The sequence below is a fragment of the Peromyscus californicus genome, unplaced genomic scaffold (assembly GCF_007827085.1).
Source record: "Peromyscus californicus insignis strain IS unplaced genomic scaffold, ASM782708v3 Scaffold_5__1_contigs__length_169319896, whole genome shotgun sequence".
Lineage (NCBI taxonomy): Eukaryota > Metazoa > Chordata > Mammalia > Rodentia > Cricetidae > Peromyscus > Peromyscus californicus.
Window position 1 is genome coordinate 86,458,201 of NW_026294573.1, and position 24,197 is coordinate 86,482,397.

The following is a 24,197-nucleotide window of genomic DNA, read 5'->3' on the forward strand; positions in this document are numbered from 1 at the left end:
TATAGTGTGGGATGATAATGCCATCTGTCCTCACTATCTGCAAGAACTGGGGAAGAGAGTGACTTACAGTTTCTGAACGGTGCAGTTTTCAAATCAGGAGCAAAGATCCAGGCCCTCTGGGGGACTAGAGCCTTATGGGGCATAGTGGCAGTGTAGTGGATGCTGCATCTGACCAGGTACCATGGGACCTATAATCTCCCCAAGAAGAGCCAGTGGCCTCTGGGCTGATTCCTAGACTTCAAGTGTCTCATGGCAGAGAGCTCCATCTGGGCAGAAGCCTCCAGAGGTGCCCAACCGCAGCCTGTTTCTCAAGCCCCGTGAGAGTCGCCTAGCCCCCGCAGGAGACACCTGTGACATGTGTGATCATGGAGTCCCTAAGGGCAGACACTCAAAGCTCCTGGCCCTTGTGTTTCAGAGCTTGGAGCAGCTGAGAGCAGCCCACGTGGCCCTTGAGGCAGAATACCTTCAGGCCTGCAGAGAACGGCACCTGGACCCAAAGCTTGATGCCTCCAAGGGGAGTCCCAAGACCCTCAATCTCTGCAGGTAGGCTCTGGAGAGACAGGCCCTGGAGGACAGGCGGGACAGGCCCTGGAGGACAGGCGGGACAGGCCGCTGGCTTCCTCTGTGTCCAGGAAGGTTTTATTTCACACACATCACTGAGTCACAGGGGCAGAGGGAGCCCCTGTCCTAGTGAACCATGTGGCTAGAGCTGAGAATCCAGTCCCTTCAGGTGCACTTCGGACATCAGAACGGCAAAGCCTCTCACTAGACAGTGGGGAAACTGAGGCCAGAAGAAATTGGGATTACTTAGAGTCACACGGCATGGGGATAGTGGAGGGTACAGAGCTGAGGCCTCCTGGCTCCCAGTGGGGTTTTATCATCTTGCTATTGAAGTTCTTGATGTCATCTATTAATGGCCTATATGGACCATGAGAGGACATTCCTAGGGTCTCTGACTTGACACCTGTCGCCATGCTAATATTTCCTCCACCAGGGAGCTAGAGACAGAGATATACCACCTGGGGCAGCGCCTGGAAGAGCTGCAGGACCATATGGACCAGACCCAAGGAGAGCCAGAATCGTACAGGCCAGACCTGCAGGACAGCACCCCAGCCACACCTTTCCTGGCCTGGCCAACTCATCCGCCTACACCTTCAGGACCAGTCTCCTCGCCAGCTGCCCACACCAGCCATGAGGTACTGCTTTGCCCCATCACGCCGGGCCAGTCCCCATTTCTTTCTTTTATTCATTCCACGTTAATTTCTTCACTACCTATTTAGGAAGCGTGTGCCGTCCTCTAGACCCCATGATACACGGCGGGGATCCAGTGAGAACAGAAGGTGGGGTTTTCTGAATACATGAACTATTCGTAGAGTTCCTTATATTTTGATAGCACTCTAAAGAGAAGTCCAGGTTCTGTGGAAATAAAGGGAGGAACCGTAGCTGACCGGGAGCGGGGCACAGAAACTGTCTCTGAAGAAGAAATGTGTAAGTGAGATCTGAGAGTAGGCAGGACTTGTTTAGTGCGGACACAAGTCATTCAGTAGGGTAAGGATCCTGGCGAAGGCATCGTGGCCTGCGTGTGGAGAGTGAGTGGGCTACAGTCTGCCGTGTGGCTGGAGACCACAGCCTGGGCCTTGTGATGATGAGCCTGTGGCTCATGTCTCAGCCTGGCATTAGGTCTCCTTGGGTTCTCAGCATGGGGTGGCAGAAGGTACCCAGGGTCAACCAGCGAGGCTGGGAGTGGCAGGGCAGAGGGAGAGGTGAGTACGTGAGCCTGGACAAGGTTCCGAGGTTCGTTTGGTCGGACTTGGGTGGCAGTGAGAGAGAAGGCAGCCTGGGGTGAGGGACAAGGGGTGTGGGTGCCTACGAAGCTCAGACACCAGACACAGCCTCTGTGTGGGTCGTGCTTTCAACAGGGCCCTCTCTCCACACCAAGGTCTGTTAAGGGACAACCACTCTCTCCCTTCGGCCGCTGGGCTGGGATCACACAGATGGCAGCGGTGGCAGCCCTGTGTCCCTGAGCTCCTCATCCCGGCCTGTGGGAGCTTGCCTGGAGGGGATGAGCAGGGTGGCGCAGCGCATTAGATGAGTGGACGACGAATGCTGGCCCCGAGCATTGGGGACTCCCCCTGAGCCTTGTCCCACGGACAGAACGACCCAGACAGGTGGCATTTCCTGTGGTGACAGGTGGCATTTCCTGTGCCGACAGATGGCATTTCCTGTGCTGACAGGAAGCGTGGGTGGCCAGGCTACAGGGGAAGAAGTGAGGACAGATGCCTCTGACAGGCAGTCTGCCCTGGCTTCTGTATGGCTTTGATGCATCGCACCAGCCTCAGTTTCTCTGTGAGGTATGCGCTGGGGCATACCGAGGAGAAATCATGCCTGCAGTGTGCCTGGCAAGCGCCGGGAGCTCAGATCACAGCAGCTAGCCGTGAAGACCCTGCGGGTCTTCAGTGTCTCACACGCATGAATGAATGGCAGGATACAGGCCAACAAGTTCACTACTAACTGCTCTTCAGTATGTCACGAAACTGCAGAGGCAGGTACTCAGAATGATGATTAATCCCTATTCCCCACTTCCTCGACCCAGCCTGCCGCCACCGCCACCTCCCCAAGGAGCTCTTTCAGACTCCCCGTGAACAAGGAGGTGAACCTGGGCGGCATCAAGGCAGAGGAAAGCCCGAGAGAGCTCCCAGTGCCACTCAGGGACAGGGAGCTTCAGGTGGAACAGGACTTCCATGGCCTTCTGGAGCGGTGAGTATCCATAGGACGGAGGCACTGTCCACTACTGGGTCAGCCACACTGGGTCTTGTTTGTCCCCGTGGGCAGAGGTGACACCTTCTGGGCATCCTCCTCCAGATACCTCAGCGTGAAGTCCTTCCCTGAAGCCTTGAGGGTGGAAGATGAGGACCTGGAGGAGGAAGAAGAGCAGGAGCACCATGGTACCTTGGAAGTTGACGGTCCAGCCACAGCTCCAGGGACAGCAGAAGCCACAAGGGTACCCCCAGGACAGCGCCCAGCACAGGCTGAGGAAAGCCATAGGGCTGCTATCCAGTAAGTCACTGGCCCTCTGTCACAAGCTCCAGTGTCCCACACAGGGGTGGCCATTGGCAGGACAGGCAAAAGAGTCAGGAATGTAGCTCAGTGGTAGAGCACTTGCCTAACATGCCCCGAGTTCAAGTCTCATCTCAGGAAAACAAAACAAAACAACAGCAAGTATCCAGCCTGTGAAGTTGTTGTCATGTTTCTTATATTATTTCTAAAGTCAGTTTCCATTAGTAACACAAAATCTTGGTCTTCCATTTGTAAACCCTGACTTTTTGAGTCCCTGGAAGTCTGGGGAAATAGTTAACATGGGAAAGGAGGCATGTGAGCCCTTGGGCTCTGAGAAACTCTGCTCTAGCCATGTCCTTCACAGTGTTTCTGCTATCATGTGCTGGGTGGGGTTTGTTCCCACCTTACAATGAAGAGTATGAGGTTCGGAGAGGGAAAGCGCCATGCCCAAGGTCACACAGCCAGGTGACAGAGCCAGGATGCATCCCCAGGGATGTGTGTCTGATGCCAGAGCTTGCCCCTGGACGGGTGGGCTGAGCCCCAGGTCTGAGTCACCTGGCTCACATGGGGGGGCTCAGGAATGCTGTTTATCTCCTTCTCTGCTAGGGAAGACGAGGAACAGGCGGTATCCATGAAACCGCCGAGCTTCCGGACATCCATGGCCAGAGATAGGTACACACCAGGCCTGGATACAGCTGAAGTGGCTCAGCGGAGCACCAAACCCATGGCATCTCATCAGAGCAGTCTAACCAGCCTGGAGGAGAGCGGGCCCACAGAGCTCCTACCTCGAAAAGCTCTGCTTCGGGCTGGCGGGTCCCACACTGAGGTGAGTGTGCCTGTGGGATTCCCTGGTGTCGGAGCTCTTTTCCTGGCCTTTGCCCACCCTGGCCCTTTTCATGAGTCACTCTTCTGGCATGCCACCGTTCCTGCAGCCGGAGCCTTGCCCATCAGTCAGCATTGGACCCAAGGCCACCTCCAGCCCTGTACTCTACTGCCGGCCTCCTTCCAGAGCTGTGGCTTGTGCTTACGTCACAGTGTGTCAGAGCTGGGACCTGGTTCCTAACTGTGTCATATACTCGGCGGTCTCTACATTAGACCCTGAGGACACTGAGGTTGGGGGGCACTGACATCATTCACGTGTTCCCTGTGTCCTGCTTTAAACTCAGGTCCCGGTGTGTGTGCATGATGCATGCTGTCCTGGGCATCTCTGCAGCACATGGGACTGCCTGCACCAAAAGACCCTGGGTTAAGGCTTTCTCCTTCTCCCCCTCTATGCCTTGCATACCCTCGCATCTCTCCCAAGAGCCCAGATGGAGCCCAGTCCTCAGGGCAGCAAGCCCTACTCAGGGACCTCTTGGGACAGGGAGTCTTGTACCAGCCTGGCTGTGGTATCAGACAGCCCTGGGGTCTTGGAGCCCCTGGAATGTGAGACCAGGATCGGGGAGGGGTTTCCCAATGCATGGGAATATTTTCCTCAGACTTAAAAGATATGGCCTGTTCTAGGAGCCCTGGATGGTGTCACCGGAGACAGACAGTGGCTTCGTGGGCTCAGAAACCAGCATAGTGTCACCTTTTACCCAGACCCCAGAGCACCGGCTCTCCCATATCAGGTATTCTCGTCCACCATTTTCACATGCCTGGGACATCTTGAAAATCCAAGTGACCATGGCGGCCCAGAAACATGTGTTGGCGTCTGCATGTCGTCACTTCAACCCTATTGATGGTCCCTGTTCCTGTCATACTGACAGAGGGGAAGAGAGGCTCCGAGAACAAGCGTGTCTTACTGAATATCACCCAGTCCATCAGCATTAGCATGTTGGGAGATGATTTTTACTAAGCAAGTGCAGGAGTAAATGGAGTGGGTAGATAGGAGCTGCAGGAAGGTAGTGAGATGACAGACGCCATGGACAGAAGAGTATCTGGGTACAGAGACCAGAATGAACTCAAGGAAAGCGGAGGGTGAAGATCTGCAGGGAACAGGGAGTGGTATAGTCACCATGGAGGCTGGTGATCCCCAGGATCAGGTGCTGGCCACCTGGAGGATCACTTGGCCACATAGGTGTTCACGTGAAGAAGGGACTAGAATTGGCAAGATGAACCGAGCTTTGGTCCTTCCCTATACAGCTGTCAGGTGCACTGTAATCAAAAGTGAGGACAAGGATGCCCCAGATGAGGTTGTCCTCAGTCCTCAGATATACTGAGATGCTGGAGATGGGCAGTCCTAAGGCTGAGAGTTCGCACTTTCTCAGAGAGCAGCGTGGATACTGTGACCTGAGGCCTCTGTGTCTAATCTCAGTGTGTCCCTTCTCCCCTGGCCTCCAGCACTCTAAAGACATCAGCCCCACACCTCACTGCTTCTGTGCCTGGTGATGGAGCCTCTCCTCCCAAGGCCAGGGGTTCTGTGGTTCCCAGAAGAGCCACCGAGGCTGGAACACCCAGAAGCCGAACCCAGTGGCATCTCTCCAGTCTGAGCGGCTCTCTCCGGAGAGGGGCACACAGCTCCCCACCGGAACAGGCACCAGCGGTTGAGATGGGTGAGTGGGGAACCTGGGTAGGCTGCAGCCTGGGAGTGGCCAAACTGTATGAATTGAAGTATCAAACACAGCCTCGTGTTGTACTTCGGGCTGGGAAATACTATGGAGGTTCACCACAAGAAAATGAAAGATTGCAGATAGAGGAGCGGGACAGATGGCTCAGTTGGTAACGTGTCTCCCCTGCAGGCATGAAGACCCGAGTTTGATCCCCAAGAACCCAAGTGAAAATGCGAGCGAGTGCTACTTGTAATTCCAGTGCTAGGGAGACAAAGATTGGTAGATTTCAGGGGCAGACTGCCAGCCAGTCTAGCCAAATTGGCAGCCCCAGGGCAGTGAGAGACCCTGCCTCAGAAACCAAACCAAACAACAACAAACAGGGACTGGGAAGATGGCTCAGTGGTAAAAGCACTTACTGCTCTTGCAGAAGATCTGGGTTCAGTTCCCAGCATCTCCACCAGGCTCTCTCAACTGCCTACACCTCCAGTCCCAGGGGAATCTGAACACCTCTGGCCTCCAAGGACACCAGCATGTGCTCGCGTGCACACTTGCTCACACACACACACACACACACACACACACACACACACACACACACACACCCTCCGAAGCTCCCAGACTCATCTCTGCTGTTCATGATGGCCTCTCTCTGCTCTCTAGGGGTTCCCAGGTCTGAGTGCAAGAGACAGAAGCAGATTTCCAAACAGCTCCTTCCCAGTGGAGCAAGCAGCCCAGCCTCTGCCCCAGCCCCCACAGCTGCCTCTGTGCCCCATGGATCAACAGAGAGTGCTGCCACCCTCCTCCTCACCAGGACAGAGCGCGAGTAAGTGGGCACAGTCTGCACCATCCCACCTCATTGTAGGATGGAAAGTGGGGGAGGCTGAAGGCCATGGAGGGCGCCTACCTGGCTTACACATTCGAGGTACCTATGCTGGGGAAGGTGGACCTGGATCTTGCCTCCTAACTTGGAGCTGATTCATGGGACCTCAGTGGCATTGACTTCAAGGACTCTTGTCCAGCCAATGGGATATAATTGTTCGGTGCATCTTTCTGACTCTGAGACCATCCTCCACCACTAGCCCTGCTGTGCAACATCTGTATTGCAGATTAGTATCGATTGAGGCATGGGGGCCACACCTTGTAATTCCAATACCTGAGAGGTGGAGTCAGGAGGATTATGGGTTCTATACAAGCCTGGGCCAGATGGCAAGAATCCATCACCTCTCTTGGCAGTTTTCTGCTGAGATCCTTCCCTGATCTCAGTGTTCTGTGCCATGGTCTGAACTGAATTTTCCTACCCCTGCAGTCTACCTGGACCTTTGTGAAGTTGTGTGCACATGCATGCATGCATGTGCACGTGTGTGTGTGTGTGTGTGTGTGTGTGTGTGTGTGTGTATATATATATATATATATATATATATATATATATATATATATATATATATATATAGAGAGAGAGAGAGAGAGAGAGAGAGAGAGAGAGAGAGATTCGCTCATGTTGTGCTAGGCCTTGGAGATACAGTAATGGACTGGACACTTCTCAGCTCTGGAAAGCTCACCATCTTAGAGTCAAAGAAGCCTGCAGGTGCTCCCCAAGTGCTGTCAGTCTGTGGGTGGTAGCTTTTGAAGGACTGTGGGAGAGCAGAGGTTGAGCCTGGAGGAAGCCGAGAGCTAAAGAAGGCTCCAAGAAGAGCATCTCTAGCGGAGGAAACAGCACATGCAAAGGCCAGGAGGCGAGGGTGCATGTCTCCTCTCAAGAACCAGATAGCCGTGACTAGAGAGGAGATGCTCTGTGTGTCAAGAGCAATAAATACAGAAGCAGCTCAGGTAGACCGCGTGGCCTAGACCCTGCAGGGCCTTCAGCACGGCAGGTGGCAGTTTGCCCAGTGACTAGCTTACAGAATGCATGGGTGAATGCTGGGCAGCAATATGAAAGTTGGTCCTGAAGACAATGAGAAGCTTTAGGTGGCAAAGTGGCATGTCACTGTTGTGCTTTAGAAGTTCCCTGGCTACTACTGGGGTCAGCACAGAGGTCAAGGGGCGGAGGCCAAGAAGGGTGACTCAGTGGGGGGAAGGTGACTCTGGACTGGGGAAAGAAGGGGTGTTTTTAAGAAGAGCCGTTGGTGGCATGATGCTGGGCTGGCACGCAGTGGGGATTGGTGGTCTCTAAGGCTCAGGGGCACGTGGCGAAGGAGCACCTGGAGGAGTCTGCTGGCTGTTTGGCTGGCTGCTGGTTTGGGGGTGGGGTCAGAGTGAATCTGCAGAGAAAGATGAACGACAGTCCCCCAGTGAACCTCCGACAGTCCCCCAGTGAACCTCCGGCAACCGAAGTGTTATGTCAGGAAGCCCAAGAGCCTGACAGACCCAGCCAGAGGACAGGTGACACCCAAGGCTGTGTTCCAGGTCCCAGACCAGGCAGCCGAGCTCTGTGTCCTACGTTTAACCAGTTGCTGGGAGCGCTCACCCTCCTGCAGCCACCGTGGCCCCTGTGTTTTGCCTTGGAAACCCCAGCAAGCATCTCCCTGGGGATCACCTAGGAGACCCATGCTTGGTACACACACAGCTTAGTTGGACATGGCCAGAGGGAGGTCCCCAAGCCTTCGTGTGCAGTCCACAGAGATCATGTCTGCAGGTGGTACCAGGAGACGCTCACCCAAGAGTCCAGGGATCCTGAGGGGAGTTTCCAGCCTGGGTGTCACACATAGTGTGGCTGCAGAGCCCACCTCAGCCTGGAAGATGACCGCGTCAAGCCCAGTCTCTAGTGGTGCTCCGTGCACGGGGTCTGTGTCGGGGTATCGGTTAGCTTGTCCCCAGCAGTGCCAGCAAGGCCACAGGACCTTGAGAGCTCAGCGAGCTAGGAGCCTAGCAAAGCCAGAACAGGCAACATTATTCCCTTAAGTAGTGCCGTGTCTTTGGACAGGAGGTTGGGCTGTGTCTAGACGTCTCACAGGGGGTCCAGAAGGCAGCCTTGCAGACACCATCTTCCAGCCTGCTCACTTCACAGCACCAGAAGCACGTGGAATCCCCTTGTCCCACTCGGCGACCTTTTGTTCCCTCCCTCCTGAAGCCTGAGTCCAGGAATGTTCCCCAGCATCTGAGGGGTCTGGGATTATGAGATGGGGTGCTTATCCTTCCTGCTTCTGGGTCAGAGCTGGGGAGGCAAATGCCCGGAGTGTCTTCTGCTGGCAGTAGCCATGGTGGATAGGAATATCTGCAGGAAAAGCAGCAGAGAGCTCTGCTCAGACAGTTACAGCTTCTGGAAGGAGGCAGGGAAGATAGGGCCGCCCTGACCCAGCAGGACAGGATGGAAAGTCTGCAAATGTTTGTGTGCTAGGGTCTTGCTTTATAACCCAGGCTAGCCTCGAACTCGTGGTAATCCTCCTGCCTCGGCTTCCTGAGTGCTGGGATTGCAGGGGTGTGCCACCAAGCCCGCGTCAGTGTTTTCTACTCTGTACCTAGTCTCTGTCTTGAGAAGCCGAGGCTGCCTGTGAGGAGGGTCACCCTCACGGGTGGGTTACCCAGATTTGCTTGTGGGCCACGAACTCAGAGAAGTGTCAAGGTGTGTGGCAAGGGACATTCCAGAATCACTGGGCCGCGCAGTCTGATCTTGTGTCCGTAAAGACAAAAGCCGCCCCCCTCCAGGCGGCACTGGGGGCCCCGATAGCTCTGTTAGGTGCTCACATGTTCCCGTTTCTTTCTCGCCGCCATTCCAGCCAGGCCATCAGAGATCTCCAGGCAGAGGTGTCGCGGCTCCGCCTGCAGCTGGAGGACAGCCTACACCGGCCACACCCAGGCAGCCCAACTCCTGCAGCCCAACTCGACCCCTCCACACGGACCCAGGACAAGCCGACGGATTCCTCCCCCTCCTGGGCCTCCCACTATGGCAGGTAGAAGACGGCCCCCAACCCCTACCTCTGTTCCCTATGGAGTTAGCCAGCCTCTGGCCCTCTCTGGGCACGTGGGCGTAGACACTGCACTTTCCCCTCTCCTCACAACATGGTCATTGGTCCATTCTTATGCTTACCCTCCCCCCCCCACACACACACATTAATTTATGGAAGGGATGCACACATGCCACAGTCATCTGTGGAGGCTGCCTCCAAAAACCTCATCCAGTGATGTCATCTCTTTCTTTCATGTTGCTAGTAAATCCACAGAGAGGTTGTCTGGGGAGCCTAATGGTACAGAGCCAGCTGGGCCAAGAGGAAGACGGCGAACCAGGTCCTCCTCCGTGCCTCGGGATGTACCCAGACTGTTCCTAAGTAAGTGACCAGAGACCTGTGACTGGTTTCTGAGGGTCCCCAGTCAGCACGTAGGCTCTGTGGTCAGGGAACCCAAATGAGCCTGGAGAAGGGCATCTGTATGTGTGTTTGGGGCTGTTGCTGTGCTCTGAGACAAAGTACATCTTTACTCCTAACCCCTTAGACGATGCAGCTCCCAGGAGGGAGGGGGCTGAGGGTCACCAGCCTCCATTGCAAGTGGATGTGAGCTCTGCTGAGGACATTAACGCCAGAGTTCAGGGACCTCACTGACAGAGAACAGTTGTGGAGTTTGAACTGGGGTTCAACCCCAGTTCCTGTCCCTGGCCAGTTTGTCACCTGCTCTGAGCAGATAAAGTGACAGCGGACCGTATAGAAATCAGAGCACCCACCTCCTAGGTGTTGCTGCACGGGGGTGTGACAGCCGCAATGCTCCAGACTGAGATTCTGGAGCTGTGGACCCTTGGTCCCCTGGGAAGACCCGACTCAAACCCAAGCATAGCTCTGACGTCTGCCCTTGTATTATGCTCACTCCTCAAGCAGTTTGAGCCCCCCCACCCACTCCTTCTGAGGCTCCCTTTCCACCCCAGGTTCAGAATCTGAATCGCTTTCTCCTCGGCTGTCATCTGGGAAGAGCAGGACCTTGGAAGAGCATCCCCAGGTCGCACGGGAGGGGACAAGATCTGCAGGCAGCATGAGGCGGAAGGAAAGAGTCTCCTTCCGGGGCCAATACACAGGTGAGCCTCAGCCCTGGGGGTTATGTTTAGCTTATGCATATGCACTTGTAAACATGTTTGTGTGTATGAGCACATGTGTGCCTGACTGCGTGTGCATGTGTGTCCTCATATGTGTGGAGACCAGAGGCCGTGGTCTGCTGTCTTCCTCCATCTCTCTCCACTCTATTTGCTGAGGCAGGATCTCTCACTGAGCCCCAGTCTCACCCGTTCAGCTAGTCCAGATGGCCAGCTTGCCCTGGGAATCCCCCCACCCCCTCTGCCTCCCGAGTGCTGGAATTACCGGTAGGCCGCTGTACCCACCCAGCTTTTCTGTCAGTGTGGAGGATCCAAAGTCTGGTCTTCACATTTCTGCTGTAAGCTCTTTATCTGCCGAGCCTTCTCCCCTGCCTCAGCCCTTGGTGTTAATATATTAAGTAGCCCAAACTGGCTGAGAACTTGGAACACGTTCGCGTCTATCCAGTGTGATTTCAGGAGCTTGAGACCATGCTGGGACCAGCCAGTTTTCTAGTGGCCTCAAAGGGCTTTCCAATGGCTGTCCAATGCAGTCCTGTTCTGTCCTTGCCCAAGTCCCAGAAATCGGTCCTATGATGTCCCTCTGTCCAGCCATTTAGAGCCCAGGAAGAGACACTGCTGACCCCTCAACTGAGCCCGAGGCAAAGAAGGGATGACGCTGACTCCTGACTCATGACATTTCTGCCACATCAGTTTTCATGTCCTGCCTCTGCTGGGTGTGCTAATCACTCCCACAGGGCAAGAACTGGCAGCTACTTCTAGAGGCAGAGACGCTGCAAGCCTGGAGAGGGCAGTAGTAAGCAGGCATCTGTGTTCTGTGCATACGTGCGCACACATGTACAGTGGGTCCATCGGCAGTGTGCGCTTCACCTGTACAGAGGAGCTAGGCAGCAGACAACTGATAAAACCGCGGGAAGAGGAAAGAGATGATTAAACCAGTGTCCACACGGGTGTTGACGCTGACCATTCTGGATTCTTCCCCAGGTCAGGAGTACCACATCCTGTCTCCCAAGACTGTCCTGAAGGACAGTGGCACAGCCTCCTGTCCCCACTGCCAGCCCAGTAGGACCCGGGACACAGGTAAGAGGCAGTGTTCTGGGTGGTTGAGGCTTAGCCTCTCACCATTGGCAATGTTTATTAGTGCTGACTGTGAACCATGTTATGAGAGGAGAGGCTCAGAGACATTAAGTAACTTGCTCAAGGACACACAGCTTACAAGTGATAGCGCCAGTATTTGAACTCAGGTCTTTATGACTCCAGAGTACTGGCCCCTCACCACCGTGGATCGCTGTCCTGACAGACCTTTCCATTCATTCATTCACCCATTCACTCATTCACGCTCACTCAGCACCTACCAATATTGTCCCTAAGGAACCAGCAACAAAACAGAATGGCCAGGGGAAACAGTACCTGACCAGACTGGACGTGGGAGGTTCCCAGAAGGTGTGCTGGCCAGGGTGTTCTGGGCTCCCATGGAAGGACCGAGACTGTCTCAAAGGCAAAATGGGCTTGTCATCTGGAGGGCCTGGGCATGAGATCAGATGGCCACTTCCTTTGGCCAAGTACTGCCTCATGGTGCCTCAGTTTCCCCGCCAGTAGAGGGGAGATGGGCAGAGCAGCTAGCGCAGTGAGCAGCGGGGCGTTGTGGAGTGATAGTAAAGGTCTTCAGTGGTTAGCATGTGGTCAGTGCCCACTTACACCGTCATGGTTGCTGCTCATGTTGCCCTCCGGCACATAGCCTGGCGGCCTCTGCGGGTCATCCCTTCCACAGCTCTCTCTTTCTTCCCTTCCAGGCAGTGCTGTCTCTAGAGAGCCCCCGGGACCGTCGGCTGCTGACACCCTCCGCTGTCCCCTGTGTGGGACAGTCAGGTCCACTGCAGAAGGAGATGGCCCCACCTCAGGCCCCTTTGGTAGGAATGAGTGCTCAGCGTCTTCCTTCGGTCATGGGCGTGGCCGTACCTTGGGAGTGCCGTGGGCTCGGCTGCATCTGCCCATATCCTCACACAATGTCTGTGCATCCTTTCTTCCCTTACAGGGAGGAACACCCCAAGGAAAACTGCACCTTCCACCCCCAGTCCCAAACGGAAGAACAAGCAGATGGGCTCGCCAGTACGACCGCTCCCTGGACTCTGGTACCTGGCTGCTGCATCCCCAGCCCCACCAGCCTTGGCCTACATCTCCTCGGCTCCTATCATGACTTACCCACCACCCACCGTGTGAGTGTTCCCTTCCAGCTGCCCCAGCCTGCCTGAGTACCTGCAAATTCAGCAGTCTTATATCGTGTCAGAGGGCTGTGAGCCATGGATAGTGCCTTCCTGTAACTTACCCATGTGGAAATGGAGCGCGTGCCTGACATTCTTGTAGTCACTCAACAAACCCTTAGGGGGCAGACTGCTGGGTACTGGAAACCCAGCGGTGAAGTAGACTGGCAAGAGGGCCCTGTCTCTGGGAGTTACAGCTTCCTGGAGACCTAGAATCCATGTCATCTCCCTCTCCTAGTGAGTAAGCCTGTAATAAGGACTTTTTAAAAAAAAAAAAAACAGTAGTAAGAATAGTTTCTGATTTTTTTTCTCCCTTCTTTTTTTCAATTGACTTTCATTGGTGGAATGGTTTTCGATTTAGGAGAATTGAGTGGGTACTACACAGTTCTCCCACGCACTACACCTCCCCCGCAGCCTGTTCCGATGTCTCTGTTCATACACACTCTGTTCGTACATGTTACTCCTAGAGAACCAACCCCAACGCTTTAGTGTTAATCAAAGCCCTCGGTTTTCCTCTAGCATCCTTGATTTATGTCTGAAGCCATTTTCTATTCCGGGGTACCATCCAGGATCCCCTACATTTACTTGGGGGCACCTCTTGTTCGTGGCTGCTCCATATTGCCCTGTCTCCGTGGCTGTGGCATGCAAGGTCCACCAACTAGATGGGTTTGAGATTGAACACCACCTACCTAGAAGCAAAGAGTGGGCACGGTGGCCTGGTGACATCTCAGGGTCAGACATAACTGTACAAGGAACACCCTCTCCTTTCATCGCTACTGTGGCCGAGGCGGGGGGACTCTTTCTATAAGCCTCGGTTTCTCTATCTGTTCAATGGGGGAGTGGCTCTGCCAGGCACTGCTGTGTGAGGATTAAGTGAGACGTGTCAAGACCCAACTGGGATGTTTGTGGAGTCTTTTCTGTGATTCCGGGAAGTGTCGTGACTGACTTAAGGATACCTTGGCCATCTCTCCTCCTCTGTGAAGGGAGTCAGGTGGGATGCAGTGTTACCAATAGACAGTCTGCCTCTGTGGGTGATGGGGCGGCAGCTGCCTCTATGGCCGCGGATGCCAGTAGGGACAGAAGTTGAAGGCACCAGCAGGCACTGGGGCTCTGTGAGGGGCCAGGCCTGGGGTACAGTTTCTTCTGCCTTCTTGGTTGAGTCTAGGTGGACCCTTAGGGGGCAGCCTTGCTTCGTGTCCAGACCCTGACTCCCATGGTATGGATTCCTGTCCCTGGGCAGGAGAGGTTTGGTGACATTTAGCAGCCTTCTGGGAGCCTCGGGGTTCTCCACTGTTCTCAAGGCAAATCCTTACAGTCTGGGCCCAGGGAAGAGCTCACCAGGTTGTGGTGACTACAGGGAAGAGAGGATTAAGTGGCCGGCCGTTGGAGAATGACTTGGGGTACATCACTGTGCCTGTCTGGCCTGTTTCTTCTTCTGGGATGATAAAGATGACCACATGAAGGAATGTATGGGAAGCCAGGGTGGCCAGTAGCCTTAGTGCTTTAGATATAGTTAGAGCAAACCACGCCTCTGGGTCCTCCCTGGCCAGACAACAAGACTGAGCATGCTCCGGGGTTGAACTAGAAACTGTGGCGGTGCTCTGCTGCCACCTGCTGGCCATATGCAGCCCTGCCGCAAAGATTCTGTAGTCCAAGTGCCTTTGCTTCTGCCCTGGAAAGCTTGGCACTCTCAGGCCAAGCTGGCCCTCCTATGAGCTCCAAGTATGGGAGCCATAGTGAGCCCAGATTCCCCCTAAAGGAGGGAGTGTGAGCTGCTCTGCTACCTCTGGGAAGCCCAGTCATTCAGCATAACGTTCTCCATCAGTACCTGCCACTTGCTGATGCTGGTAGAATTCCATGACAGCCCCAGGGTGCACACAGGCAGCGCACGGTGGGTGGTCTGTAAGTGACTGCTAAGTGAGAGGATGGTGTGAACTAATCCTGCCTTGCACCTGCTCCTGGACAGGCTCTGGCACATTTATTCTCCTTCATCCCTCCAAGTAGAGTAGATGTGCAGCTAGGGCTCCCAACCCACAGCCTCTTACTCATACCCTTCCTTCTCTCCCCAGGTACTATACAACCCCAGCACCTACCTCAGCCCGGACAGCCTCCCCGCAGCCTGCCCGGGGATCTCGGGGAACCCGGCACTCTGTCCATCTGGGTCTGAATGACCTAGGAGAGCTGCAGGCCGCACTCAGCGAGGCTGCACAGGCCGCTGAGAATGTGCGCTTCACCACCCGCCAGCTGAGCCGTTCCCTGTCTGCGGACCTGCGCCACGCCCGTAGCCTGAGAGGCTCCTGCCTCTTCTGACTCCCTGGAGGCTCTGAGACTGAGTAGGCAGGCAGCCTCTGTTGTCCCCCAGGCAACAGTCTCCTGGAGCCATTGATGGCTGGAAGATGTCATGCCCCCCTCCTCAGGAGCTCCACCTACCTGCTCCATGTGGCATGTTTAAAATGGAGAGACATTGGCCTGGTCAGTAGTGGATGAACATCCAGGGGACCAGCTCTGTCTACCAGGTGCGGTGGTCATGGCTACCTCTGTCCAATCAGAGCCTCTAAGATTTTCCTTGCCATCCCCTTCTGCCCATGTCCACCTGCAGCTAATGATATGGATCTCACTGAACAGAATGTCTTTACACTGAGGAGCTAACTTGAGCTTGGATCCTTCTCAGAAGGCCAGCGAGGACAAGGACAGCCTAAGGTTGCTGCGGCATCCCTGTCACTGCCTGCAATAGCCACGCTGAGGCAGGGAGAACCTGGCTAGGGAGTTCGTTCCTAGTACCCTGTGGACAGGGGAAGGACCCAGGGACCCATAGAACATCTTGGGATGGAGGCCTCAGGTGACATGTGCCCCGATCTCCTGTGATTACGAAAGTTTTCTCCCCAAACCCACAGAATAAAGCCAGCCCATGTAGGGCCAGGAAAGACCCGCCAGCCTCAGACCTCCCCGCTGTCTCTTTGGATTTTGGTAGCATCCACTAGAGAATGACCTGTGGCTGAGGCTGACAAACCAGGCCAACACCCCCCCCCACCCCACCCCACCCCACCCCCGTCCCATAGCAGAGTGATCTCAGCATTTTTGGAATGTGTGTTTATCACAGATTGTTTATATATTTTAGACATTTAAAAATCTATTTTCGTTATAAAAGCCAATGAAGGAAAATGAATAATGATCTCAAGAAAGGGAAAAATTCCCAAAGCTACTTGTGTCTGTGGTGTGTATCGGAAGCCCGTGGTTTTTCAAGACGAAGGTGTGGGCAGGGAAGTGGATGCCCAGCCAAGGTCTCCCCCAGGGTACCTGCTGCATATGATTCCAGAGTCTGCCTGTCCCTCCTGCTGACATCTGTCTCTGAGCTTTCCTTCATCCTGCCCTTAGCCAGCCGAGCAAGGCTGCGGTGGCGGGAGACACCCAGCAGGAGAGTGTCTTCCAAAGCCCCAGGCCGGAGTGAATAGCACCCTCTGCCTGTGTCTAGCTGGACACTGGGTATGCGTGTGGCAGTTTGGCCGTCCCCATTCCCCCTTCCCCCGTGTACTGACAGGCAGAGTGGGGCTCCACAGAGCTGTCTGCATCAGCCGCTTTTCCCATCTCTGTGAAAAAGCAGCTGGCAAAAGCAATTGGAGGGCGGAAGGCTCATGGGTGGAGAGGGACACAGCCTGTCATGTCAGGAGGCTGCAGAAGCTGGTCAAACTGCATCCAGTCAGGACAGGGGAACGACCTTAGCAGAGAGAGTTGAATGTAGGTGCCCAATTAGTTTTCTTCTTTTTGTTAAGTGGGGACCCCTCCCCAAGGAATGCTGCTGCCCACCCTCAGGCAGGGTGGCCATCTCTGGCAATGGTCTCACAGACACACACATAGTACATCTCCTAGGTGCGAATCCATTTGCGTGTGAAGAGTCTCTCACACCCTGTGTTTGCCACTGAGTGGACCACTTGTAAAGCAGGTGTCAGCTGGCCTCGAGGTTGTCAGGTGTCAACCAGTCTCATCTCACTGTGTCATTGTCTTCTGACTCCCATAGGGGCACCCTGAGGACTCCTCCTGGGGACAGCCAGACTCTCTGGCCTACACCCAAGTCTACCATGCCGTCTTGCCCTGGCCTTTTATACCATGCCCATGGCAGCATCCACATGGGCCCTCCTGTCTCCCAACTCACTGACACTTGGGTCTTCTGCCTCATCTCCTTCAAATGTGCCCTCTTGCATTTGGAACTTATAAGAGCAGCAGGGTTTTTTTTTGCAGCTCGTGATTCAGATGCCCCTTCCAGGAAGCCTTCTCAGATTTCCCCGGGTTGGGCTTGTTGGACTTAGCTGAGACTCAACTCATGGCAGGCCTCTCCATGAATGATTGAATGAATGAATGAATGAATGAATGAATGAAGCAAATAAATGGTTATTGACTGTTTTGACAAAGCTTTATTGATGTGGAGAAAGAACCAAGGTGCACAGGGTGGGTGTGGTGGGCATGAGGACAGCCCACAGAGTACAGAGAGCTGAGACCATGCCTGGCCTTCCTAGGGACCCTCCTCTGTCTTCTTCTTCTCTTGCTCAGACTGCTTCTGCTGCTGACTGCACATATCCTAGAGAACAGCAGGGAAGAGGGCAGAGTGATTGAGCTGGCTGTGGTGGCACACAACTGTGGGGTGCTGAAGCAGGGGGATTGCTGAAAGTTCCAGGGTAGCCTGGGCTACAGGGTGAGATATAAAAGAAAAAATAATATGGCAAGCTAGGTAAGCCTGATGGACAGGCTTGAATTCAATCCCCAAAGCCCATGTGAGGGTGGCGTGCTCCACAGAGTTGTCCTCTGACACACTTCACACACATCATGGCATGCTTGCACGTGAGTGCACACACACGCAAGTACACACGCACATGCACTTGCACACACACACACACACAATAGCAATAAATAAATTTTTTTCGTTTTTTGAGACAGGGTTTCTCTGTGTAGCTTTGGCTATCCTGGAACTTGCTCTGTAGACCAGGTTGGCCTCAAACTCATAGATATCCTCCTGCCTCTGCCTCTCAAGTGCTGTGATTAAAGGTGTGTACCACCACCACCTGGCTATAAATACATTTTTAAAAGGGGAATGAAAATCCCAGTGGTTGGCCAGAAAAGGCAGGATAGTGTCAACCAGCTGTAACTGAGATCTACCACGACTTCGTTGGAGTATCAAGGGCAAGTCATTCCCATCTCTGAGCCTCAACTTATTCACTCCATTGAACAGGAGCACGGAGTCCCCCAAACGGCAGGCATTTTCTGAACATCTTGACCACGGGTGCGGGTTGAGTCTACAGACCCCACAGTCGTGTAGCTGAAATGACTAAGGCCCAGGTGGCTGGATGACCTTTTTGAGGTCTCCTGGTTGTGAGGTGGAGAAGGCAGGCTGTGAAACACCTCAATTCCAGTGGCTGTTTGCAGGCATCCTCTTCCTGGGAACCCAGGACTGGCAGGAAGGGTTCAGGTAGGGTCACAAAGTATTGTGTGTCTCTCAAACTGAGTGTAAGCTCATTGGCTGGTCCTGTGACCTCAGCTAGAACAAAGTCAAAGCTGAGGAAAGCTTTCCTTCAGCACAGGTTCAGAGAGAGCATCAAGAAGACCCTGTGTGGGTCATTCCTGCCTTATAACCAAAGTCACCGGGCTTGCTGGAGTTGGCAGGGCACAGAAAACTTCAGCCACAACTTTGTTTTTTTTTTTTTTTTTTTTTTTTTTTTTTTTTTTTTTTTTGGTTTTTCGAGACAGGGTTTCTCTGTGTAGCTTTGCGCCTTTCCTGGAACTCACTTGGTAGCCCAGGCTGGCCTCGAACTCACAGAGATCCGCCTGGCTCTGCCTCCCGAGTGCTGGGATTAAAGGCGTGCGCCACCACCGCCCGGCCAGCCACAACTTTGTATAGGTAGTGAAAACGAAGGCCAGGGAAAAGCCTGGCACCCTGGCACCAGCCGTCCCCTCCATTGCCCTTTCTGGTCCTGTCCCATATCCTCCCCAGTCTTTCCAGGATCTCCTACTTAACCCCACCCCTAGTCTCGTCGCCTATCTCTGGTCTCTGGGAATCTCAGCTGCCACAGCAGGCAGAGTTCTTAACAGCAAGACACCTGCCTCACTGGGCTACCTTAACCAGCAGCTTACCCTCTCTGAGCCTCTAGGGTCACTCAAAAATGGTTACTCAAGAGGGTGACATCATCCAGCCTCTTTGTTTACCTTTTTCCAGTCAGTATATATGATTTCTGACTCCTTCATGCCCAGACTTTTGACAGCTTTCTGGAATTTCTCAAGAAGCTCTGGGGAAACATCTGGCTTATTAGCTGCAAGAGAGAATGGGGGGCTGAGTAAGGGTTCAGCAGATGGGAGGCCTGGCAGGGATGTGGGGTGCGGGTGGGGAACCAAGGGCAAAGCCCTTGGAGCTGGGGATCAGGGCTGCGAGGGGCCTACCATACAAGGACAGTCCCCGGTTTTTTTCATCATCCAGGGCAAAGGCAAGCAGGAAGCCCCCATGTTTCTTGAACACTTTCAGGTGGGCCAAGTATTCTACTGCTCCCCCTGCAGGAGGAAAGGTTCTGTGAGTCACTGGAATGGTGCCATGCACCCCATTCCCAAGGTAAGGAAGCAAAGAGCTAGGGGCAAAGGCCTGGGGCTCCCTGGAGCTGCCATGTGCTCAGTCCAGACTGTGTACCAGCCCTCCGCTGAGTTCTTCACAGACGAGGAATGGCAGGGGCCTTGGAAAGATGGTGGTTATCTGTCCCCATGTCACAGATGAAGGGACACAAGGGTTAAAAGCCTCAGGGTTGCTAAGCAGTGTCTGATCAGGCCCATCAGCATTTGTGTGGCCTTCCTATGTGTTGTCCCCGGTGACATGGGGGGCATGGGTGAAGTCGTGGCTGCCCACCCCACGGGTTCCCACTCTGAGCTCACAGAGGATGGGAAAGGATGGTTAAAAGAGAGGGTGGTCTGAAGCTAGATTCTAGTGTGAATCTGCTTCTAATTACAAAGAACGACGTAACCACCCTGTGCTGTTTCCTTCTCTGATCCTTGCGATATCGAAAGCACTGAGTTCCAACAGTGTCCAGCACAGGGCAAGAGCTCTGAGCTTTTGTTGGTCAGTCAGTGCTCTCTGTGACCACAGGATCCAGGGCCTTGGCACGCCCTCACCTCTAAGCTGGCTAGCCCCCTTCACAGACAGATCCGCCCCATAAGTGCTGGCCCTCACCTGATTTGGAGATGGTCCCATTCTCTCTCTGGACTCCCAGCTTGCTGACGTTACAGACACATCGGTCCTCCCTACGGGCAAAGAGAAGGTGGACAACAAAGCGAGAGGTGACCAGGAGATGTGACCAGCATGGAAGCCAAGAGGCAGGTAGAGAAGACAGTTAGCTGTCCCCATTCCTGAAGGTGGGAGGAGGGGAGGCCAAGCAGAGGCAGAGTTTGCTCAGGTCTCCAGGCATCCAGGAATGGAGGCCAGGGCTGGGGTGGGGTGGCTGCTGCAAGGACTCACATGGTCTGGTATTCTTGGAGCAGTATAGTGTCGTCCGTCACGTTGGGGGTAAAGTAAAAGTATTCCGCCTGTATCTTTTGAGCTGCCTGCTTGAACGCAAGGTTGTGTAAAGCCGAGCCAATGTAAAACCATTTGCCAGAGAGCTGGGAAGACAAAGGCACACAAGTGAGCAGGCCTTGGAGTGTGGACCTTGGCAGTCACCAGCGATGAGTGGCAGGCAAGAGATGGCTTCTGAGCCACACGTGGGGGGACAGAAGCCCCAGGTGGGGATCACATAGACAACTCAAAAATCAGCCATCCACTGCTCTGTCCCCTTCTAGAGACCTCAGGGGGATGCTTCTGTGTTTGAAGGCAGGGGGATGCCACCAGAGTCCCAGGCTGGTTAGAATTTCTCTCAGGAGAGACAAGGGCAGCACCAGGAGCCCAGAGATTAACACAGACAGGGAAGGAAAAGCCCCAAGGAAAGGCTGCCGTCTACAGTGCTCAGAGCCAGGCCCCGGGCAGGCACTCACCCAGCTCAGGGTGTCATTGGTAATAGGTATGCCTGTGATGTTGGCGTGTTCTGGATTCTGGGCCCCCAGCAGTGGCAGGAGGCTCAAAATGACAAGAACCGTGTGCAGCGCCATGCAGACGGACACTCAGAGGCACCGGAGCCAGGAGGAGCTAACTGGTGGCTGGAGGGTGCAGTAACCTTTATAACAAGATGTGGGAGGAGCTCCAGAGTCCAGGCAGGGGCTGCAGAGACTTGGCACAATCCCACCAGCTCTGAGAAACATCTTGCGTAAAACGTCCTCTCAAGCCAGCTGTAAGTACAGGTCTCCCAGGCAGCCCTGATATGGGCTCCTGACCTACAGTTGCCCTAAAAGACAGAGTGTTGATTCATGGCCAAGGTGTGTACAAGGCTAGCCCGGGGACACTTAACAGGTTACTAGCCACAGGTTTTTAATATAGATCCCAGCTAGTAATCTCATTCATTTCTTGTCCCATGGAGCTGCCAAGCATGAGTGACAAACCCTCCGCCCCCAGCCACAAATCAAATCCCGAATGTGTTATGAGGAGGTTCCAGGTCAGGAGTGAACTTGGAAGATGCTTAGGGAGTAAGCAAGACAAAGATGAGTTAGAGTCCAAATGAGTGTGATGCTTCTGGGGACCCCTACCCAGCCTTGCAGACAACCAAGTGCCCAATGGGGGTGGGGGGTGGGGGTGGATCTGAGTGGAATATCTAGTCCAGCAAAAGTTCCAGTATCTAAACCAGGCAAGGATCTGCCTACGGCAGTGCTCGCCCAACCCCGGAGCTGTGCCCAGCATCCAGTAAGTATCAGTTGTTGTTCCTGCCTGATGTAGCCTGATCTTTTTCCACATGAATGAATACTCTCAAAAAGGATTGTTATGGTCAGGCATGGTGACACTCACTGGGGCAAGAAGTCATTTCTGGAAGCTTGAGACCAGCCTGGGGTTACGCAATGGGCTGTTTCAAGACTTCAACAACAGCAGTGTTATAGCACGCTCACAATTGTGTGTTCTATTTCCTGTGTCCTCCGCATATTTTTATATTTTAGTGTAGTCCGAGTTACAGTTTTAATAACACATAACTTGTCCTTTCACTTACTATGTTCTAACTTCGTGAGACCTTTTCTTCAACTTGTGGCATGTTGTATTGTATTTTCCCCCTCGTGGTTAAGTGTCAGAGCAGCATATTACCTTTTTAAATTACCCCACCATCCAACAGGAAAAAGCACATGTCAACTCCAGCATCATGCATGTGAATGATTCTAGTGGGATTATTTAAAGCAGCCCCAAGGGCGAATCTGTTAAATGGCCATGACCAAGCAAATGGGACATGGATTGTGACGTCTCATGCAAAAGGAGTGTTGCTTAGTGACAGAGAGAAATGAACTACTGATAGATTTGACAGTACAAATGAAGCTCAACAGTGTTGTGGCCAGTCGTGGAACTCAGATATCCCAGAGGTGGGATTGTGTGAATCTGTGTATGGGAGTTCTAGACTAGCCCAGCTCATCTCTATTGATAGAAATGAAGTCAGTGGTTGCCTAGGGGGAAAGGAAGGGGCCACAGACGGCAGGGGGAAAAGCCAGACCTGGTTTTGTTAATCACAGATTAGAGTTCACTTCTAAAGGCATATAATTAAAAAAGCACGTCTAAGGCTGGCTCAAGAAACTAGGATAGTCCCCACTGTATGGATGAAGTAACAAGCCACACAGAGAGGTTAAGTGACCTGGAGAAGACACACAGCAGCAGAGCACAAGCAACTCAGCAGATGTGAGCATCCCTCTCTGCCTCCTTCTGTAGCAGCAGCTGAGCAGGACTGCTGATTCTAATTAGGGCCTGTAGGTAGGGGCTGAGAAAGCACACCAAAGACTGTTGGGACAAGCCCAGGTCCTGTGTGGAGATCTTGGCAACATGCGTGTGACTGACCTCCTTGAACCTCAATTCCTTTGTCTGAAAGCCCATCACGGTATGTACACGTTTTGCCAGCCAAGCCCTTGAGATAAAAAACACGCTTTGTACTGGTGCAGGGGGGCATGGCCAGTGTACAGGAACTACCTCCATTGTGAGAGTGAACGGTGCTTTGCTTGGCTTGACCCGTCTGTAGCTGGCCTCTACAGATCAAAGAGCAGGGCTCAGAAGGTAAAAGGCTTGCCCTACAAGCGTGGGGACTTGAGTTTGATCCCAGGAACCCACACAGTAAAGCCCGGGCATGGTGGCACGCACCTGTAATCCTAGCAGTGGAGGGATAGGGATGGGCAGGTTCCTGGTGCCCAATGGCCAGCCAGGCTAGCCGACTTGACAAGCTCAAGGCCAAAGGGGAGACCCTGTCTTAAGAAAGAGGGCTGACTGCTCTGAGGAAAAACATCTGAGGTTTGCCTCTGGTGTACACACACACACACACACACACACACACACACACACGCACACGCACACGCGCACGCACGCGCACGCACACGCACGCGCACGCACACGCGCGCACACACACACACACACACACACACACACACACACACACACGTATGCACGCAAGCACGTGCTCAACAGCAATTGACTGTTATTCGGCTCTATACTATGGTCTGATAGCCTACCTATGGCTGGCAGGCAGGACAGAGCGCACTTCTCACGACAAAATGAGCTCCCTCTGAAGGCCCTGCCCCAGGCAAGACGCTGGGCCCAGAACTTGAAGTGTCTGTCTGTCTGTTCTCTCCTTTGCCTCATAGGCTACTGAACATTGTGTTGTGAGCGGGCCTTGGCTGACCTTTCGGCACTGTGGACAGGACAAACACAGCGAGTCGGACTTTTCCCTGGAACCCCAGCCTGCAGGGGAACCAGCTCTGCCGGCTTCCTGACACCTAGGTTGTGCAATGGGAGATTGAGAAATGTGGGGAGGCCTGACTTAGAGGAAGCTGCCACCTGCCACTTCTGGGAAGAAACTGGCTTAGCTTCAGGGTGTTCGATGGCCATGTCAGGCGACCCAGGAATCAATGAGACCAAGTGGTAAACATACTCGTCTCCTCCTCCAGCCCCTCCTGCTGGCTCTCATGTCTCCTGGGTCATGATTACAAAGCCACAGAGAGGTTGCTGACACTGTCAGAGTTCTGAGTCCCAGGCCAGCTGTCCTGTCGTTCCCAGGTCTGCCATCTGCCACCTGCACAGCTCAGCTCCTGGGCCCTGTTGCGGCTTGGATCTATTGGCCTTAGTCTCCATTCTTCTGAGCGAAACCATGACTTCTGTTTCATGGCGCCCAAGCCCCTCTGCCGCTGCCACCGGAAGGGAGTCACTGGCCCTTCCTACTACGTGGATGAGCAAGGCTTGTTTCCCTAGATGCAGCCTTGGACCCAGAGCCA

At 53.9% G+C, this 24,197-nt stretch overlaps 2 protein-coding genes across 3 annotated transcripts in view; one reads left to right on the forward strand and one right to left on the reverse strand.

Moving 5' to 3' along the window:
- The window catches only part of Akna (AT-hook transcription factor), a 46,616-nt gene extending 30,557 nt beyond the window's left edge, over positions 1 to 16,059 (forward strand). For both annotated transcript variants that reach the window (XM_052716924.1, XM_052716923.1), the window contains exons 8-22: positions 416 to 543; positions 995 to 1,196; positions 2,594 to 2,757; positions 2,863 to 3,057; positions 3,664 to 3,883; positions 4,561 to 4,667; positions 5,380 to 5,591; positions 6,249 to 6,411; positions 9,302 to 9,475; positions 9,735 to 9,850; positions 10,438 to 10,584; positions 11,581 to 11,676; positions 12,390 to 12,506; positions 12,632 to 12,812; positions 14,927 to 16,059. In XM_052716924.1, coding sequence (XP_052572884.1) covers positions 416 to 543; positions 995 to 1,196; positions 2,594 to 2,757; positions 2,863 to 3,057; positions 3,664 to 3,883; positions 4,561 to 4,667; positions 5,380 to 5,591; positions 6,249 to 6,411; positions 9,302 to 9,475; positions 9,735 to 9,850; positions 10,438 to 10,584; positions 11,581 to 11,676; positions 12,390 to 12,506; positions 12,632 to 12,812; positions 14,927 to 15,167 — 2,463 coding nt within the window. In that variant the 3' untranslated portion in view covers positions 15,168 to 16,059. The remainder of the gene's footprint in view (positions 1 to 415; positions 544 to 994; positions 1,197 to 2,593; positions 2,758 to 2,862; positions 3,058 to 3,663; positions 3,884 to 4,560; positions 4,668 to 5,379; positions 5,592 to 6,248; positions 6,412 to 9,301; positions 9,476 to 9,734; positions 9,851 to 10,437; positions 10,585 to 11,580; positions 11,677 to 12,389; positions 12,507 to 12,631; positions 12,813 to 14,926) is intronic.
- Positions 16,060 to 17,364: 1,305 nt separating this feature from the next.
- Orm1 (orosomucoid 1) lies at positions 17,365 to 20,966 on the reverse strand. Its single transcript, XM_052718627.1, has 6 exons — positions 20,853 to 20,966; positions 20,341 to 20,483; positions 20,056 to 20,126; positions 19,281 to 19,388; positions 19,050 to 19,153; positions 17,365 to 17,430 (listed from the first exon to the last, which is right to left on the reverse strand). The coding sequence occupies exons 1-6, from the start codon at positions 20,964 to 20,966 to the stop codon at positions 17,365 to 17,367; spliced, it is 606 nt and encodes a 201-aa protein (XP_052574587.1).
- Between the last annotated feature and the right edge of the window lie 3,231 nt (positions 20,967 to 24,197).

Bases quoted from the DNA above. Each gene is read 5' to 3' on its own strand.
- Orm1 (XM_052718627.1), bottom strand. From the start codon at position 20,966: ATGGCGCTGCACACGGTTCTTGTCATTTTGAGCCTCCTGCCACTGCTG. The intron at 20,127-20,340 runs GTGAGTCCTTGC...CTTTGCCCGTAG, and splicing joins CTCCAAGAATACCAGACCAT to GGAGGACCGATGTGTCTGTA. The intron at 19,154-19,280 runs GTAGGCCCCTCG...TCTCTCTTGCAG, and splicing joins CCGGGGACTGTCCTTGTATG to CTAATAAGCCAGATGTTTCC.